The sequence below is a fragment of the Pseudonaja textilis genome, chromosome Z, assembly GCF_049901715.1.
Source record: "Pseudonaja textilis isolate UNSWEBS1 chromosome Z, rPseTex1.2, whole genome shotgun sequence".
In the NCBI taxonomy this organism is placed as follows: domain Eukaryota; kingdom Metazoa; phylum Chordata; class Lepidosauria; order Squamata; family Elapidae; genus Pseudonaja; species Pseudonaja textilis.
Window position 1 is genome coordinate 19,166,302 of NC_142008.1, and position 18,621 is coordinate 19,184,922.

At 37.7% G+C, this 18,621-nt stretch overlaps 1 protein-coding gene across 3 annotated transcripts; it reads left to right on the forward strand.

Moving 5' to 3' along the window:
* The first annotated feature begins 20 nt into the window (after positions 1 to 20).
* Positions 21 to 17,241, forward strand: PTCHD3 (patched domain containing 3). 3 transcript variants are annotated; one of them, XM_087918454.1, is made up of 2 exons: positions 21 to 1,386; positions 14,604 to 17,241. In XM_087918454.1, the coding sequence occupies exons 1-2, from the start codon at positions 625 to 627 to the stop codon at positions 14,658 to 14,660; spliced, it is 819 nt and encodes a 272-aa protein (XP_087774580.1). In that variant the 5' UTR covers positions 21 to 624; the 3' UTR covers positions 14,661 to 17,241. The 3 variants fall into 3 exon arrangements, with proteins under 3 accessions (XP_087774580.1, XP_087774581.1, XP_087774579.1); XM_087918455.1 differs by lacking the exon at positions 14,604 to 17,241 and adding an exon at positions 12,143 to 12,229; XM_087918453.1 differs by lacking the exon at positions 21 to 1,386 and adding an exon at positions 12,033 to 12,232.
* Positions 17,242 to 18,621: the final 1,380 nt, after the last annotated feature.

Genomic DNA, 18,621 nt, shown 5'->3' on the forward strand with positions numbered 1-18,621 from the left:
TTTAATTTGGTAAACATTTTTAAAAATTAAAATTAATGCATTTGATGCCATTTCTTGAAATTGATTGATTGTATTTTAAATGTTATATTATTTTGCAACAGGCTGGCAAATCATTTTAATTTCGCAGGCCGCTGAAAAAGGGCCTTGTGGAACACCACTCTTCTTAAGACACATTTTAAAAAAACACTGCTTTATACTTCAGCCCAGGACAAAAACGTTATTCATAATAGTGACTGTCCTACAATCAGTGTCACTGAAGTATGAATTTTTTCCAGGTGGCCAGAGGATCGAAGTGATGGAGGAGCAGAAGTTAAAAGATTCCCTTGCCTGGGGAATTTAAACCTACACGGTATTTGTATATAAGAAAAGCGGGCCCTGCATCTGCGGGAATTCGCTAGGGAAAATATGGTATTTGTACAAGAACCACCTAAGCAGGGAGCAGACTGGGCTACAGGCTCCTTCTCCCAAAGGCCTCGCAAACCCGCTTATTCACGAGCGCGAGGGCAACCGCGCCCAATGGAATGTACTCGGGTCCCGCGAATAACGGTCGCTCAACCAGAGGGCGGGAGAAGGCGGCGAGGCGCGGAAACGACAGCGCCCGGGCTCTGAGTGGGAAGGACCGAGATGGCGATGGCGGTTCGTTTTTACCGCACTGACTGCCTCCAGGAGCCCCTCTCGCGCGCCCTCCGTGCCTTAGGTGCCTCCGTAGGCACCCACCCGTGGCCTTATCTCCTGGTGCCTCTGGTGCTTTCGGCTGTCCTCTCAGTTGGCTTCATCTTCTTACCTAGCCGCCAACCGAACGACCTGGAGGAGCAATTCACGCCCATCGAAGGCCCCGCCAAAATCGAGCGAAGTTTCGTGCAGAAGTACTTTCAAGCCGATGACGCCCATCACTTCTCCCCGGAAAGACTGAGCACCGAGGGCGCTTATGCCACTTTAATCGCCGTGGCGTCCCAATACCAAGACTCGGTGCTGACGCGGCGGGCTTTCGCCGAGCTGCTGAAGCTAGACCGGGCGGTGCGAGGCATCCAGGCGGCGGGGCTCTCCTTCGATCGGCTTTGTGCGCGCAGCCACGACTACTGCCTCAGCCCCAACCCGATCCTGAGCCTCATCCACGACAACCCGGCCTACATCGAGGTGTTACTGCCCAATTTAACCTTCCCGCTTTTCCGCGACCGGGTGTTCCTGGGCTTCTTCTTTGGGGGCGTCCTGCTGGGCCCAGGCAATGAACCTAGGCGCCCACTTCTCGAGGCCCAAGCCGTGCGCCTCATCTATTTCCTGCAGGAGGATAACCCCTTGAAACGGGAGGCCAGCACCCTCTGGCTGGAGGCCTTTCTGGAGCGCATCCCCCTAATGCTGGGCGCCCTGAACCTTACCGTTCTCAAGGTAGGGCTGAATTAGGAAATATTATTTTCAACATTTCCCCCATCTTTCATTTCAGATGAAACCTGCCTATCTTTTTTGAGTATGTGCAGGTTATGGAAAACACTTAATAGCCCCTAAGCAATATTCTTGCAAAGCTCCCTTGCCTACAGCATCACTTTCATAGAACAGTTTTGTAAACTCCTCACCTCAGTTTTTGAGATCTCCTCAGTCTCTTGCAAAGTTTCTTGGCCTCTCCAGCCATTCACTTGGCTTGATTTGGCCTATTCACTTTTTCTTCATGCTTTTTTGTAGTTTTATTCCATTTATTGCCCTGTATAATTAAATAATCTTAGCACTCATTTCTTTAAAGCTGGTTCTTGGAGAACAACTTCTCATACTGATGGGAATGTTGCTTACCAAATAGTAAAGAGATGTAAAGTAATAGTAAAGAGAATGTTATCCAAATAGTAAAGCGATCTACACTCCTCCAAAAGAAGACAGACTTTCACTCCTCTGCATACCTGATCAATATATGAAACTTTTACCAAAGCAACAGCAACATCTTTATTATATTCTCTGCTTAATGTCATATATTCACTATTCCATTTAATCTTAAGCATTCCATTAATTTAAAATTTAATTTAATGCCTTATTTTAATAATTCCAGCATTCAGCAGCCAAACAACATTCTATTTATACAAGTTTTAGAAACATAGAATATCATTGTTGGAAGGGACCTTGGAGATCTTCTACTCCAACCTCCTGCTCAAGCAGGAGACTATATACAATTTCATAGACATGACTGTCCAATCTCTTCTTAAAAGCCTCCAGTGACACCCACAATTTCAAAAGGCAAGCCATTCCACTGGTTAGTTGTTCTCCCAGTCAAAAAAGTTATCCTTAGTTCTAGATTGGATTTTTCTTTGATTAGTTTCCATCCATTGTTTCTTCTGTTTTGGGATGCTTTGGAAAATAGATTGATGTCCCTTTCTTTGTGACAGCGCTTCAAATATTGGACCACTACTATCATGTCACCCCTAGTTCTTCTTTTCACTAGACTAGACAAACCAATTTCAAGTGAGATCTTGCTAAGGATTGGTAAAACAGTATTAGTACTTCATGTGATCTTGATTCTATTCCTCTGTTAATGCATCCTAGGATCCTGAAAAAGCTTCTTGGATGAAGTGAAACGTCTTTAAAGAAAAACAAGAAAATCCAGTTGCCTCTTGAAAAAAGCACCTTTGGGACATCCTAGGATTGCATTGGCTTTTTTGGCTGCTGCTGCACACTGCTAGCTCATATTTAAATGACTGTCCACTATGATTCTAAGATTCATCTTGCAGTTACTGCTATTGAGCCAGGTTTCACCTAATCTGTACTTGTATTTTTGGTTTTTCTTTCCTGAGTGTAAGACCTTACTTTTCTCTACATTGAATTTAATTTTGTTGGATAGGGCACAGTGTTCAAGTCTGTCAAGAGCCATCTAAATCTTGAACCTATTATTTAATGTGTTGGCTATTCCTGTCAGCTTAGTATTGCCTACAAATTGATGTTCCCCTTTTATTCCCCCATCTAAGTCTATATATATAAAAGTGAAATACCACTCACGCATCATCACAACATCTCCAGAACCATAAAGCCTAAAAACTTGAAATTTGGCATGTATGTTCCTCTTGGCTTCTAGGTGCTCACTAAGAAAGGATTTTTTGAAATGACCATCAGAGCATTAGTATTTTGTATATTATTATTAACACATTCTGATGCTAAGGAGTTCTACACTCCCTCCCCACCTGAAAAGAAATCTGTTCCAAATGCAAAACATAAGCAGAGGGGAGGAGTTTGTTTCAGTTTACTTTCACAGCACCGCACAACTTTAGTACAGAACAGTTGAACTAAGCCACACCCAGGCTCCTTGTTGTCTCCTTGTTGTCTCCTTGTTCATACAGCAAATACTATTTCAGTTTCAAAATGACCCTCAACTCTCTCACACACTGACAGGAAGCTAGCCAGATGAATACCGATGGATGCTGATAGGCAGAGGCAGAATTTTTCCCCCTTATTTTCCTCCTCAAAAACTAAGCTTGACGACATAGTTTTGTAGCGAAGCACAGGTATCGAGTTAGTTATTTATGAAGATATTGAAGAGTAATGGACCTAAAACAGAACTTTGGGGTACTCCACTTCTTACTTTCCTCCATGTAGATGTAATTCCAGTAAGGGCTATGTGTTGACTGTGATTTGTCAGCCAATTACAAATCCATCTATTGGTGATGCTGTCTATCCCACATTTTTCTAACTTATTAAGGAGATCTGTTCTATTTCATCAAATGCCTTACTGAAATCCAATTATACTATGTTCACTGCATTTCACTGCTCCACTAATTTAGTTACTTTGTCAAATAATGAAATAAGATTTGTTTGGCAAACTTATGTTGCCTTCTCATTTGCTTGCTTTTAGGTTTTCACAGATCTGTTGCTTGATTATCTTTCCCAGGATCTTTCCAGGTATTTATGTCAGGATGATTGATCTGTAGTTTCATGGGCCTGTTCCCCCCCCCCTTTTTTTGAATGTTCCATCATTCAGTCTATCATATGCTTCATCTAAACTTTCTCACATTCATATATTTCTCAATGAGCTGATGAAAGTCAACATCCGTACATCTCTTGACTGACCTAATGCTATAGAAGGATAATAAGAGCACTCTTCCAATTGTCATGTACAGATGTAGTCTTTACACAGCTACTTTATTAAGAGCACTATTTAACTTACATATAGTAGGTAGAAATAATGAGGGAGGAAGAGACAAGAACCGCAATTAAGACAAAAAGGAAATAGCCCTCAAACTTATATCCATCACATCACCCCCATAGTCATATGTTCACAAGTCAGTACTTTTCAACCAACTTGAATTTACAATGGTTGCAGCATCTTGTCACATAATTACAATTTGCAACCATCCAACAAACAAAATCAGTTGAGAAAGCTGGGTTTACTTAATAACTATGTGATTCATTCACTTAACAACCATCTGATTCACTTAACCACTGTGGTAATTTGTTTACAAGAAAATGGTCATAAAATTAGATCCTGTCATGTGATGATTAATTTAACAACTACAACACTTACCACTACCAACTCGAGTCCAAGTTGTGGTCATAAATTGAAGACTACCTGTATGCTTAAACCATATTTTCCAAAGAACTTTTTTTTCTAAGCATATAATTTACAAATCCTCATTCATTCTTAGATTTCCAAATGGCCCAGTCATTTCTTTTGTGTTTTCTCTCCTTCATCAATTCCATTTAAGAGAATACAATTTCTCCCAATACTTAACTCTGAGTGTCATCCAGTATTTATTAATGTTTACTCCAAATCCTTTCATTTTCACTATTTGCTAGAGCATAAATGTAATTGTCATCTGTCTGTGCACAATAGTCTGGATCAGTGGTTGCCAATCGGTGGGCCGTGGCCCACTGGTGGTCTGTGAGGAAATTTTGGTAGGCTGCAGAGAAATCTCACCCACAGAGCACCCCCGGCAAAGCAATTAATTCAGGTTGCTCAGAAACACAAAGCTGCGCCGCCCACATGGCCTGTGGGAACCCTCCCCGCCCACTCACTCCTTACCTCGCAAACCTGCCTGCTAAATTGCTATTTTTCCTTTTTCCGACCATCAGCTGTTCTGCTGTGGCAGGAGATTTAGATTAGCTAGGAAGCAGGAAATATTTGGATTTCTTGCTTTCTAGCTAGTCTTTAGATCTTTGGCTCTGCTTTTAAGCACAGCCAAACCTCCCTTAGGACTGAAGGTTCTATGATTCAGTGCAGACTCATGACAAGCAAATTTTATGTGACAGACTGAGCTAGCCGATGGCAGATAGATAGATCACTGAATGATTATGTGAGCAACTCAATCTGCCTGTCTGCTTTGCCTGATTTTGGGTAAAAGTTGCTCTTTTTTAAAATAAAAAATTCAATATTTACATACATGGTGTGTTGTGAGTTAATTTTGTGAGTTTGCTTGCTAGCAAATTTTATGAGTTTGCTTGCAAGCAAATTTTATGTGACAGATTGAGCTAGCTGATGGCAGATAGATCTCTGAATGATTCTGATTCTGTGAGAAACTCAATCTGCCTGCCTGCTTTGCCTGATTTTGGGTAAAAGTTGTTTTTTTAATACAAAATTCAATATTTATATAAATATAAATATTTATAATATTTACATACAAGCCATGCCCAGCCAGTCACATGACCACCAAGCCACACCCACAAATTAGGCCATGCCCACAGAACCAGTTAGTGTCCCTGGGATTTTAAATTATGAGTTTGGTGGTCCCGGAGGTCCAAAAGATTGGTCTGGATGACATCAATTCATGCTTCTGATTTAAAAGTTAGCTCTTTTATTCATAATTAAATTTATATTATCCTTATATCTACAGCAACTTCATCAGCTTTATTTTGCAGGATTAAACTATCCTCATTCAGCTATTATATCTGTCTCTGCCTACTAAACTAAACTAAAATCTTACGGTATCTCTGGACACCTGCATAATTGGATAGAAGCATTCCTGTCAAACAGACAACAAATGGTCAAAATTGGGAGCGTCCTATCAAATTCTGTACCTGTCAACAGTGGTGTTTTAGGAGTAGTTTGTTGTGAATCACTGAATCAAAGGTTTTACAGAGGTCTATGTAGATTGCATCTATTGCTTTGCCCTGATCGAGTTTTGTAGTCCATATGTTTTTGCAGTGTAAAAGTTGCAGATTACATGATAGTTTTTTCCTAAAACCAAATTGTTTATTAGAGAGTAGGTTGTTTGTTTCTAAGTGGAGGATGATGGATTGGTTAATAATTGATTCCATGACTTTACAGGTGACGCAGTATAAAGAGATTGGTCTGTAATTTTCAACTAGGCTGGGGTCAGTAATGAAATATATTATTATGGAATACAATAAAGTAAATGTAAGAAAAAGGCACTTGGGCCTGGGCCTGTTACCTCTACCATTGTGGTGAGAATTAGAGACCTAATTGTCCTGGCCAACGGCCTTTGAGGTGATTATCTGCATTAGCAGGCACTTCCCCCAACAACTTGTACTCTTTGCTTGAAGTTGTGGGCCTATGATGTTTGTTGTTGTTTTTAAGAACCAATCCCCCTTACCAGAGGGAGCCCCCTTGGGAGTATTGTGAAGCTGTTATCATGACAACTCCACTGTGCTATACAGTAGAAGCCATTTTAAGGCACAACAGGCTGTATCTTAACAGCACTTGAATCCAGAATGCACACGATCACTGTCAAAAGTACTATTATTTGACACTATAATTCATAATTCATTCTTTTTCATTTCAGCAGCCCAAGCATTCCAGAGTTATGCTGGAACACACACACAGTCACACACACAGAAGGTTGTTAGTAGTGTCTTACCCCCACAGTATTTTTTTTCCAGAGGGTAAGTCATTTGTGTACCATGTTTGGTTGAAATTGCTTGAGGTGTTCCAGGGTTATGCTGGAACGTACACTTCTATAGCATTTTTTGCTATAGAATTTTACAGGTAGACCTTAATTTAATTATCATTTGTCCAGCAATCATTTAAAGTTGAAACAGAAATGAAGAAATGCTGGATTCTGACACTCCCACAATTGTGATCTTACTGCCAGTTGTAGTGCCTTGCAAGATTGTGATCTTACTACCAGTTGCAGTGCCTTACAATCATGTGATTGCCATTTGTGACCTTCCCTTCTGGCTTCTCTAGAAAATCAATGGGGAAGAGGACTGGGAAGTAGTTAGGTAAAGCTTTCCTATCACATACCCTTCCCAGCTTTTCTGTCGCTGTGCCACATTGGCCCATCAGACAACCTTGTGCAACCTTGGCACTCTCAGACTCCCCGATTCTTGCTGTGCCATCCTCAGGCACCCTCTCTAACTCTTGCTTTGTCTTCTACATACCTTGCACACCCTTCCGGAGACTTGCCACACTTTCCTCACATCTTCACATATTCCTACATACCCTCCCCAAGTCTTTTCACATCTCTCTTGTGTACTTTCTCTTACCCTTGCTGTTCTTCCCACTAATCCTTCCCAGCCTCACTGAATCCTCTTGTACAATGTTTCCAAGCTTCGCTGCATCTCTCCTGCACCCCCATGTACCTTTTCCAGCCCTTGCTGTGCCCCTCTCAATACCCTAATGTAACCTTCCCAAATTTTGCCATACCTTCTTAGCACCTTCCCTGAACCTTTTCCATATGTAGCCCCTATCCAGCCACAACCACTTACCTGGCTGCAAGCTATTTGGAACTTACAACTTCCTGCCAGCTTTCCCCTTTGACTTGGCCTGCCACCTAATGGTTAATAACAAGTCGGTTAATTTGGCTAACAATAGCAACCAAGATGCTTAACCTCATCATTTCAAGATGAAAATTCCATTCCAGTTGTTTTGAGTCAAAGACTACTTGTAAAAATTTCCATTAACTTGTCTTTGTAATATATATGTTAAAGCATACAAAAACTGGATAATAATGAAAATACTTTTATCTCAGCCTGTTTTTAAATAGATCAAATAAAATACATTTTAAGGTAAAATAATTAAAAGGTTGTCTTCCCTCTCTCTCCTTCCCCCTTTAACCTGGCAGGTAGCCTATTTTACCTCATTGTCAAGACAGAATGAATTTGAAAACCTTGCTAAGGGTGTGATCCCATTGGTCTCCATCGCATATCTTTTAACGATAGCATTCTCAATTATTTCATGTACAAGGTAAATTTTCCCTCACCTGTTCTTATTTAACTTTATATATTTTTCTTATAGAATAAAAAGTTTTCATATTCCAAAAAGTATATCTACATACCAACATACACACATGGCAAGATAGGTAGGAAATAAATGTAACAAATAAGTATACATAAACATCAAATGATATTACTGTAGGTAAGCAGCTATATAAAAAAAGAAATGCAAAAACTATCAAATTGCACTTGTTTTGGGAGAAAAGAATACACTTTCCATTAACATTTTTCAATAGTAGAGGTAGATCTTGACTTACAATAATAATTGAGCCTGGAATTATGGACATAAGTTGAGGCATCACATGACCAAATCTGATTTTTTTAAAATATTTTTTGCTGCAGTCATTAACATACCATGTTTGTTAAATGAACATGTTAGTTGTAAGCAAGTGCTGCAGTTATTAAGCAAATTTGTTTTTTTCCAGTAAGTTTTGTTGCCAGAAACTGGAAATAAACATTGGAAACCAAGAAAACATGTCATAAATTGCAGTCACATGACTGCTGGATGTTACAAACAACCATAAAGATGAGCTGTTGCTAAACTCCCCAAAAGCAATCACATAACTGTAGGGGGGATGCATCATCATAATTTTAAAACAGGCCATAAGGACTTTTAGGAGGTTCCTCATAACTTTTAAAGGTCATTAAGTGACCAGTTGTAAGTCAGGAACTACCTGTATGGCTAATAAAATAAAATGTCCTGCCAGTACAGTCTAATGTGCTGCATGACTACTTAGAAATAAAGTCAGTCAAAAATAGAAATCAATATACAGGTAGTTCTGAACTAATCGAGCCCAAAATTTATGTTGCTAAGTGAGAAATATTTTAAATGACTTTTAAAACATTTTATGACTTTTCTTGCCACATTTGTTAAGTGAATCATTTCAGTTGTTAAATTAGTAATACTTATTAAGTGAATCTGATTTCCCCATTGACTTTGCTTATCAGAGGTTGCAAAAGGAGATCACATGATCCCGGGACACTGCAACCATCATAAATGTGAGTCAGTTGTCAAGCATCCACATGTAAATCATTGGGGATGCTGCAACAATCATAAGTGTGAAAAAATTTTATAAGCCACTTTTTTCAATGTCATCACTAGGTGAACTGTTGTAAGTCTAGGATTACCTGTAACTTACTCCCAAGGAACTACACAGGATGCAGCCTTAACAGTACATAATTCTTTTTCCTCTAAAGACTTACAGTATTCCCTAGTAATGTTTATAATTATAAACAGTAGGACTGCATCAATTGGTGCAATTATTGCATGACCTAGTTTGTCTGTTAAATAGCAGGTATGCTTGTTAAAAATAGGAAGAAAAATTATGCACAGGCAAATGAAGTATATTTCCAATCCTAATTCTAACCTATCCCAATCCCAAGGAATGAAATCATAGCTCTTTTCTTAGATTTCTGGCCAGATTATGAAAGGAAGCAGAATATGATGTGACATAATTGAGTAATGAATGACAGGCACTGAAGGAAACTGTTAGCCCCACTAGGTAAAATAAACCAAGAAATGTGAAAGTAAAAACTACATTTATGGTAAAGATAAAAATTATGTTTGCTACTGGCTATAATAACATAAAGTTGCAAATCTACTTACAAACAGTTTGTATTTATTTGTTTTTCTAGTTTACACAGTGCCCTTAAAAAAGATTCTGTTTCCCCAACACATGTCATGTGGTTAACACTTACTTACTGGTTTTTGGATTCTTTCCTCTTTCATTTAATGTGAGTCAAAGAAAGAACTTTCAGTTCATCTTTTGGGATAAAAATGGTTGTTTTTTTTACATTTCCCCACAAGAATTTACTTTTGGAATTGTTACAGATGGGTGAAATATATATTGTCAGTACATAGATATGCTTAAAAGTTGGTCCCATTGAAATTAATGTTTGGTCCCAAATACACACCCATATTTTTGAATGTAGTCAGCCGTTACTTCCTCTTATCAAGAGAACAGTCACAGTGGATGTACAGGTAAAACTCGGAAAATTAGAATATCGTGCAAAAGTTCATTTATTTCAGTAATGCAACTTAAAAGGTGAACTTAATATATGAGATAGACTCATTATATGCAAAGCAAGATAGTTCAAGCCATGATGTGTCATAATTGAGATGATTATGGCTTACAGCTCATGAAAACCCCAAATCCACAATCTCAGAAAATTATAATACTGTGAAGAGATTCAATATTCAAGATTCAAAGTGTCCCACTCTAATCAGCTAATTAAGCCATAACATCTGGAAAGGGTTCCTGAGCCTTTACATGGTCTCTCAGTCTGGTTCAGTAGGAACCACAATCATGGGAAAGACTGCTGATCTGACAGTTGTGCAGAAAACCACCACAGACACCCTCTATAAGGCGGAAAAGCCTCAAAAGGTAATTGCAAAAAAAGTTAGATGTTCCCAAAGTGCTGTATCAAAGCACATTAATAGAAAGTTATGTGGAAGGGAAAAGTGTGGAAGAAAAAGGTGCACAAGCAGCAGGGATGACCGCAGCCTGGAGAGGATTGTCAGGTAAGGGCCAGAAAGTGTTGGGGACTTTCACAAGGAGTGGACTGAGGCTGGAGTCAGTGCATCAAGAGCCACCACACACAGACGGATCCTGGACATGGGCTTCAAATGTTGTATTCCTCTTGCCAAGCCGCTCCTGAACAGCAAACAATGTCAGAAGCATTTTACCTGGGCTAAAGAAAAACAGAACTGGTCTGTTGCTCAGTGGCCCAAGGTCCTCTTTTCTAATGAGAGCAACTTTTGCATCTCATTTGGAAACCAGGGGCCCAAAATCTGGAGGAAGAATGGAGAGGCACACACTGCAAGATGCTTGAAGTCCAGTGTGAAGTTTCCACAGTCTTTGTTGATTTGGGGAGCCATGTCATCTGCTGGTGTTGGTCCACTGTGCTTCATTAAGTCCAGGGTCAATGCAGCCGTCTACCAGGAGATTTTGGAGCACTTCATGCTTCCTTCCGCAGTTGAGCTTTATGGGGATTCTGACTTCGTTTTCCAGCAGGACTTGGCACCTGCTCACACTGCCCAAAGCACCAAAACCTGGTTCCATGACCGTGGGATTACTGTGCTTGATTGGCCAGCAAACTCGCCTGACCCTGAACCCCATAGAGAATCTATGGGGCATTGCAAGAGAAAGATGAGAGACATGAGACCAAACAATGCAGAAGAGCTGAAGGCTGCTATTGAAGCATCCTGGTCTTCCATAACACCTCAGCAGTGCCACAGCCTGATAGCTTCCTTGCCACACTGGATTGAGGCAGTAATTGCTGCAAAAGGGGCCCAAGCCAAGTACTGAGTACATATGCATGCTTATACTTTCAGAAGTCCGATATTGTTCTATGTACAATCCTTGTTTTATTGATTGCATGTAATGTAATTTTCTGAGATTGTGGATTTCAGATTTTCATGAGCTATAAGCCATAATCACCTCCATTATGACAAATCACGGCTTGAACTAACTTGCTTTGCATGTAATGAGCCTATCTCATATACAGTATTAATTTCACCTTTTAAGTTGCATTACTGAAATTTTGCACAATATTCTAATTTTTCAAGTTTCACCTGTATAATATTAATAAGTTGGCTGTACCACAAACCTATGTGAAATATGAAATTGTGTGAATTCTATGCATGGAAATAATGTCAGAGATACAGTATCTGTGAGTTCTTACATGATCTGAAGAGCAAATGCTTATTATACACACTAGAGCCTACAAATAATTTAATGAAATACCTCCATTACTTTAAGTGACTTGATGTTTTTGAGAATACAAATGTCCATTTCTAAAATTAAGTATATTTCTGCAATTTACAAGTTCTGCAGTTTTTTTAAATATTTAATACCTGCATGTGAATTCTTTGTTTGGAAGATATTAGAAATACAGAATGAACTTCAGAACCTATAGTGCTCAACTATTCTCCATCCTTTTTATAGGCTAGATTGTGTCCGAACAAAACTCTGGGTTGCATTTTTTGGAGTTTTTTCAGCAGGCTTATCTGTGATCAGCAGTTTTGGATTATTGCTGTTTTATGGGGTGCCATTTGTCATCACAGCTGCAAATTCGCCATTTCTTATACTTGGTAGGTAATAAATATATATCTTCCTTTGAGTTTTCAACAGATACATATGGGCTAAAAGTTCCATCTCTCCCAATTATACTTCTCCTTAGTTTAGTTTTAGTTTACTTTATTGTCATTGCAACTTGTACAACAAAATTAAATACCATCTTCAGTGTACATTATGACTATGAAAATAAACTGATAGTTCTGACAGATGTTCTAGATTTCTCTGAAGCTCATTCTAAGAGTAGCTTAAGGTTACAATCTTATATGTGAAAAATATTTTTCCCTGACATAATATAATCCCTTTTGAGCTCACCTATACACACTTCTGTGAACATCTCTGTTCTCATGAATTCTACCACACTGGTAATTTCTTATTTTTTTGACTACCACAAAGTCTGGTCTTTTTCTCATCTGTACCATTAACATTTACTTCAGGCCATACCATTTCCACCTTCGTCATCCATTACTTTGATCCAAATTTTTCTTTTCTTAATTTTTTCACTATTGTAATAGATTTTTTTTCTTCAATAACAAATTGTATTCAGATTAGTTATATATGTTGTTTGACTTCTATTCAATTATATTCAAAAGAACCATAGGATTTTATGATATTATGCATACCCAAGTGTAATTTGTAATTTTTCTTGAACTTCAGTAAAAGGCAAACAGAAATAAGTGCATGACCCAGGTTAAAAAATAAGTTGTATTTCATTTATTCTAATTATATAACTTAGTTATATAGTTACTCTGTATATGTTTATTAATTCGAACAGTTACTTATGTCATCTCCAAATGAGATGACATAAGACATCCAACTCAGAGGTAGTATTCAGCAGGTTCTGACCAGTTCTGGAGAACCAGTAGCAGAAATTTTGAGTAGTTTGGAGAACCAGCAAATACCACCTCTGACTGGAGATTTTACAGTATCCTTCCCCTGCCATGCCCACAGAACCAGTAGTAAAAATTTTTGAATCCCACCACTGATCCAACTAGACACAAGAACAGTTTTTTCCTGAACACCATCACTGCTAAACAAATAATTCCCACAACACTGTTCAACTATTTACTAAGTCTGCATTACTATTACTATTAATCTTCTCATCATTCCTATCACCCATCTCCTCCCACTTGTGACTGTATGCCTGTAACTTTGTTGCTTGTGTCCTTATGATTTATATTGACTGTTTCCTAGTATGATTTGATTGCCTATTTGTACCCTATGACTATATTAAGTGTTGTACCTTATGATTCTTGATAAATGTATCTTTTCTTTTTATGTACACTGGGAGCATATACACCAAGACAAATTCCTGGTGTGTCTAATCACACTTGGCCAATAAAGAATTCATTCATTCATTCATCAAATTACCAGTCAGTGACAGCTAGAGGGAAAAATAGGTGCCTCACACCTAAGTCTAATCAGTAGTATGCATTAATAGAACTACAGTTTATGTAACACTCATCTAGTCTTTCTGATTCTTTGCAAAATATAGAACAATAATTATTTTGTCTTTATATATTGCTTTGAAAGCTAGGTATAAATAACATTAAATATTTATTCAGTTTCTCTGATATTTTTCTGCTTCACACAAATGAACTGAATCTGTTTTGCTATTCTCAATTTTGGTTTCATCACATATTTATCCTGCTATCATCTCAGTAACACAAAAATGGTTTCAAATCACAGTATCTGAGGAGTATTTCTGCCTGTTCATACAGGTAGTCCTCCACTTACATTTCATGACTATTCAAAGTTATTATGGTACTTTAAAAAGTGACATGACATGACCATTTTTCACACCTGCAACTATTGCAGCATTCCCATGGTCACATGATCAAATTTCAGACATTTGGCAGCTAACTCATAGTTATGACAATTAGAGTGTCCTGGAGTCATGTGATCACCTTTTGTGACTTTCCGATAAGCAAAGTCAATGGAGAATCCAGATTTGCTTAACAACTGTATTACCAACTTAACTGCAGTGATTTATTTAACAACTGTGGCATAGAAGGAAAATGGAGCAAAATTCATTTAACAAATGTCTTCCCTTAACAACAGAAATTTTGGACTCAATTGTGTTTGTAAATTGAGGACTATCTGTACTTTCCTGGGCATTGTTTTTGTCTGTATCACGTAATGGCATATAAACGAAACAGGACCTTTTTGGGTATGAAATATTTTCTTCCCTATAACTAGATAACCACTCAAATTGTTTTCTTTTCTGCACCAAGTGAAAATACTGGACCTGTTGAATTTATCTCAAACAGGTTGATGTGTCTCAGGATTTGTTATATTAAAAAAATATGAGTTGCTGATCATGTGCCTTGTGTAATTTGCTCTTTTTATGTCATGTGAAAACTGACTCCTCTTTCTACCATTATACAGGAATTGGTGTTGATGATATGTTCATCCTGGTATCATGTTGGCAGCACACAAAAGTAAAGGATAGTGTCACAGACCGGATGGCTACCACTTATTCAGAAGCAGCTGTATCAGTTACTATCACAACTATGACAGATGTTTTAGCTTTCTACATTGGAATTGCAACTTCTTTTCCATCAATTAGATCATTTTGTATCTATACAGGAACGGCTTTCATTTTTTGCTATTTATACAACCTGACATTTCTTGGGGCTGTTCTAGCTCTAAATGGTAGAAGAGAAAAAAGTAACAGGCATTGGCTGACATTCATGAAAGTGTTTTCAGAGCCCCAGGATTCCCGGGGCCATATGTATAACCGATGTTGCACAGGAGGACTTTATGATGAAACAACTGGAACTGAGATTGAACATCCCATGAATTCTTTCTTCAGAAAGTATTATGGTCCCTTCCTTATGCAAACCTGGACTAAGGTGTTTGTGGTAGTGTTATATGTCACATACCTAGCAACTAGTTTACTCGGATGCTTTGCACTTCAAGAGGGCATAGATCTTCGAAACGTAGCAACTGATGATTCTTATATCATTCCATACTACAACCTTGAAGATCAGTATCTTTCAACATATGGTCCAAGGGTTATGGTAATAGTTACTGAAAGTATAGAGTATTGGAATGAATCTGTTCGTACAGATCTTGATAACTGTATGAATGTTTTAGAAAATTCATACTATGTGGAAAAGAATTTTTCAGAGTCGTGGCTAAGAATTTATGAAAAAGTTGCTAAAAACATGTCTCTAGATTTAAATGATCATGATGTATTCATTACAAATTTACCTGCTCTATTCAAAATAGATCCCAATTCTCAGTGGAATATTAATATCAGTGCAAAAGAAATAATAGCTTCTCGGTTCTTTATACAGACCATAAATGTTAAAAATTCACTGCATGAGAAAAATCTTTTAAAGCAGCTAAGACGTTTTGCTAAGTATTGTAAGATATCCCTAATGGTTTATCATCCAGCTTTTATACACTTTGATCAGTACCTTGTTATAAATCAAAATACCATCCAAAATGTTCTGATTGCAGCTGGGGCCATGTTAATTATTTCTTTGCTGCTGATTCCCAGTCCTGTTTGTTCTTTGTGGGTAACTTTTACTATTGGCTCTGTGATTGTAGGTGTGTCTGGTTACATGGCCTTTTGGCATGTGAATCTTGATTCCATATCTATGATCAATCTTGTTATTTGCATAGGATTTTCTGTAGACTATTCCGCTCACATATCTTATGCCTATGTTTCCAATAGTAAAATCAGTGCACGTGAAAAGGCAATAGATGCTCTTTTCCATCTGGGTTACCCAGTTGTGCAGGCATCTGCCTCCACCCTTGTAGGAATTTCCGTTCTCTCTATGGCAACCACATATGTCTTTAGGACTTGCTTTAAGATAATGTTTCTTGTTATTACATTTGGGACTCTTCATGGTCTCATGTTCATCCCTGTGTTTTTAACATTTTTTAGTTACTGTACTTGATTTTCAAATAGATAACAAACAAAACAATGGCCAATGCTATGGAAATTTCTCAGTGTAATAAGAAACTTGTTTTAAATGAAAACATGGGACTGGTAACTACTAATAGGGAAAAAAACATAAGCTAAAATTTCCCCCATTTCAGGAAGATCAAATTGCTCATGATGTTCTAATGAATTGTACATTAATCAGAAGAAATGGACAGTTGAAGGCTGTTTTATAATAAGCTATTCAAGATTTATTAGAACAATTCTTATGGTGTATTTATTTAGGCATTCATGATTAATGTAAAGTGGGATCAGGATTGTTCGGATGCTGATAAAATGAAACCATTTTATTTAATGCCATGTGGTGGTGATTGCCACAAAGTACATATGGAAGAATGCAATTAAGTACAAAAAGAAGTGTGGAATCACTGGCAGTATCATGATCATAAGGCATGGCAAATCAGTTTCGTAAAGAATCTGGACTCGTATGATATTGAGGTAAGGCTTTGTAAATAGAGGGAGTTTATATTGTACGTTTTCTCAGTTCATACTTCATGCCCATCAGTAATGGGGACAAGCAGGCCATATTCTAACAACGAAGCAAGCCTTCTGGCATGTGAACCTTTATCATAAATATTACTAACAGCTGCACACTACCCATGTGCTTATTATAACTTCTATATAATTAACATGTCTGGATCATCTAAAGTAAATCCATCCATTCTTTTAAATTTCTCTTTGCAGCTTATCTTGGCTAAAAGAAGCAATGTACCATATTTAGGTAGTATGGTAACTCCAAATGAATCACAAATGGATAATTTATGGCTACAGAAATTGCAAGGTGGGACATTCAGATGCATTTATGTGTAATTCTATTGTATCCAGATTTGTTATATTGTCCCAATGTGTTTTCCAGACAAGATAGCTGTTAGCAATATTGGCAAGCATCATAGATTTGATTCCTTATATGTTGAAGATACTGTATTTATATTAAAAGTATCCAATGCAAAATAAAGCCTAATATCTATAGAATAAAATTTTACACGAATCTGAAAGTTGAAGTAAATTATTCAGATCTTCATGATAAGATTTGTTTCGTTATTTATTTCATTCATACCTAGATTTTCCTCCCCCTCTTTTCAAACTTGACTTAGCTATCTAAATGCAAATATCACTAAATTGTACTATGTAATGAAGACTTAATTAGAGCAAAGAAATTTAGCTGATTTTTAACTTTTTTCCCTTCAGTATTACATGTGCCCACACTTCCTATTTAAATATGATTTTGATAATGGTGGTCTGACTTCATTACCAAAATACTTTACACACTGTAATAATGATTCCACTTCAGTAAAAATTATAGCAGCTTTTATTTGTTTATTAGATTTGTATCCTGGTTTTCTTCTGAAAGCTTAAGAAAACTGAAGGCACAGGTTGTTGGGGATGGAAAAAAATGAATCTTGATGCATTGTGGTTTCCACTAGATGCCTGTATTAAATACCAATCATTAGATTAAAAAGACCTGCAAGCCAGAGTTACAAATCAGGCAGGGTGCCAGAGCAGCTTGAGGAATTAAAATAGTTAAAATGCAATGATAACTATCAGCAGCCAACTCTTGCTCATAAAGTGAAACTCTTTACCAGAGAGGTCATTTAAGCTCTTCAGAAAGAGCACACCCAGGAGAAGCAATCCTTAGATCCATTTGCACCACTTAAAGTCACCAGCTGGTCTCTCTCACCTCACAAGATATCCTAAGGAAATCATCCAGATTTAAGGAAAGATCACATGCCCCTCCAGAAAGGGAGTAAAAAAAATCAGTGCCAAGCTTGTATCCTGCCTCTTGGAAGTATACCCTAAAAGGACAGTGCCAGGAACCACTAAAGCAGTGAAGGAAGACCCACTCCCCAGATAGAAAAACCATGTGGCAGGAAAAAATTCAAACAATACAAATAACTAAATCACAACAATTTAAATACTTTTAAAACTAAAATACAAGCTTTGTCTGGGTCATTGCCAGAGTTCACACCCCAGGCAAGCTCAAGTATAAACACTTGAGATAAGCCTAATTACAAAGAAAGCAATTAGCACTAGAATGTAGCAAAAGAGCAAACAAGGTTGCTGTTCCTTGTTAAACCAATTACCTGAACAAATAGACACTGGAATTAGCCAGATTTTTCAAGCCAGTTTCTTTTCAGGACCAGAGATCAACCTTTTTCCTTCCAAAGCTGAATAGGGAAAATTATCCCATCAATAAACAGGATTAAACATCACCAAACACAGAATTAAACTTCACCAAAATCCAGTTTTATTGGTCTAAAACTGGTTTTTGGTGAAGTTTAATTCTGTGCTTGGTGATGTTTAATCCTGTGTTTATTAATGTGATAATTTTCTCAGAAAGGGTATGTAAAATCACATTTGAATGTCAATCTAGCTAGCCAAGAAACCTTGCTGAATGTCACTCTCCTTGGTTCCTTGTCATCAAAAGCTTTCTGGCAGCTCTACTTCATTATT

Bases quoted from the DNA above. Each gene is read 5' to 3' on its own strand.
- PTCHD3 (XM_087918453.1), top strand. From the start codon at position 14,621: ATGTTCATCCTGGTATCATGTTGGCAGCACACAAAAGTAAAGGATAGT.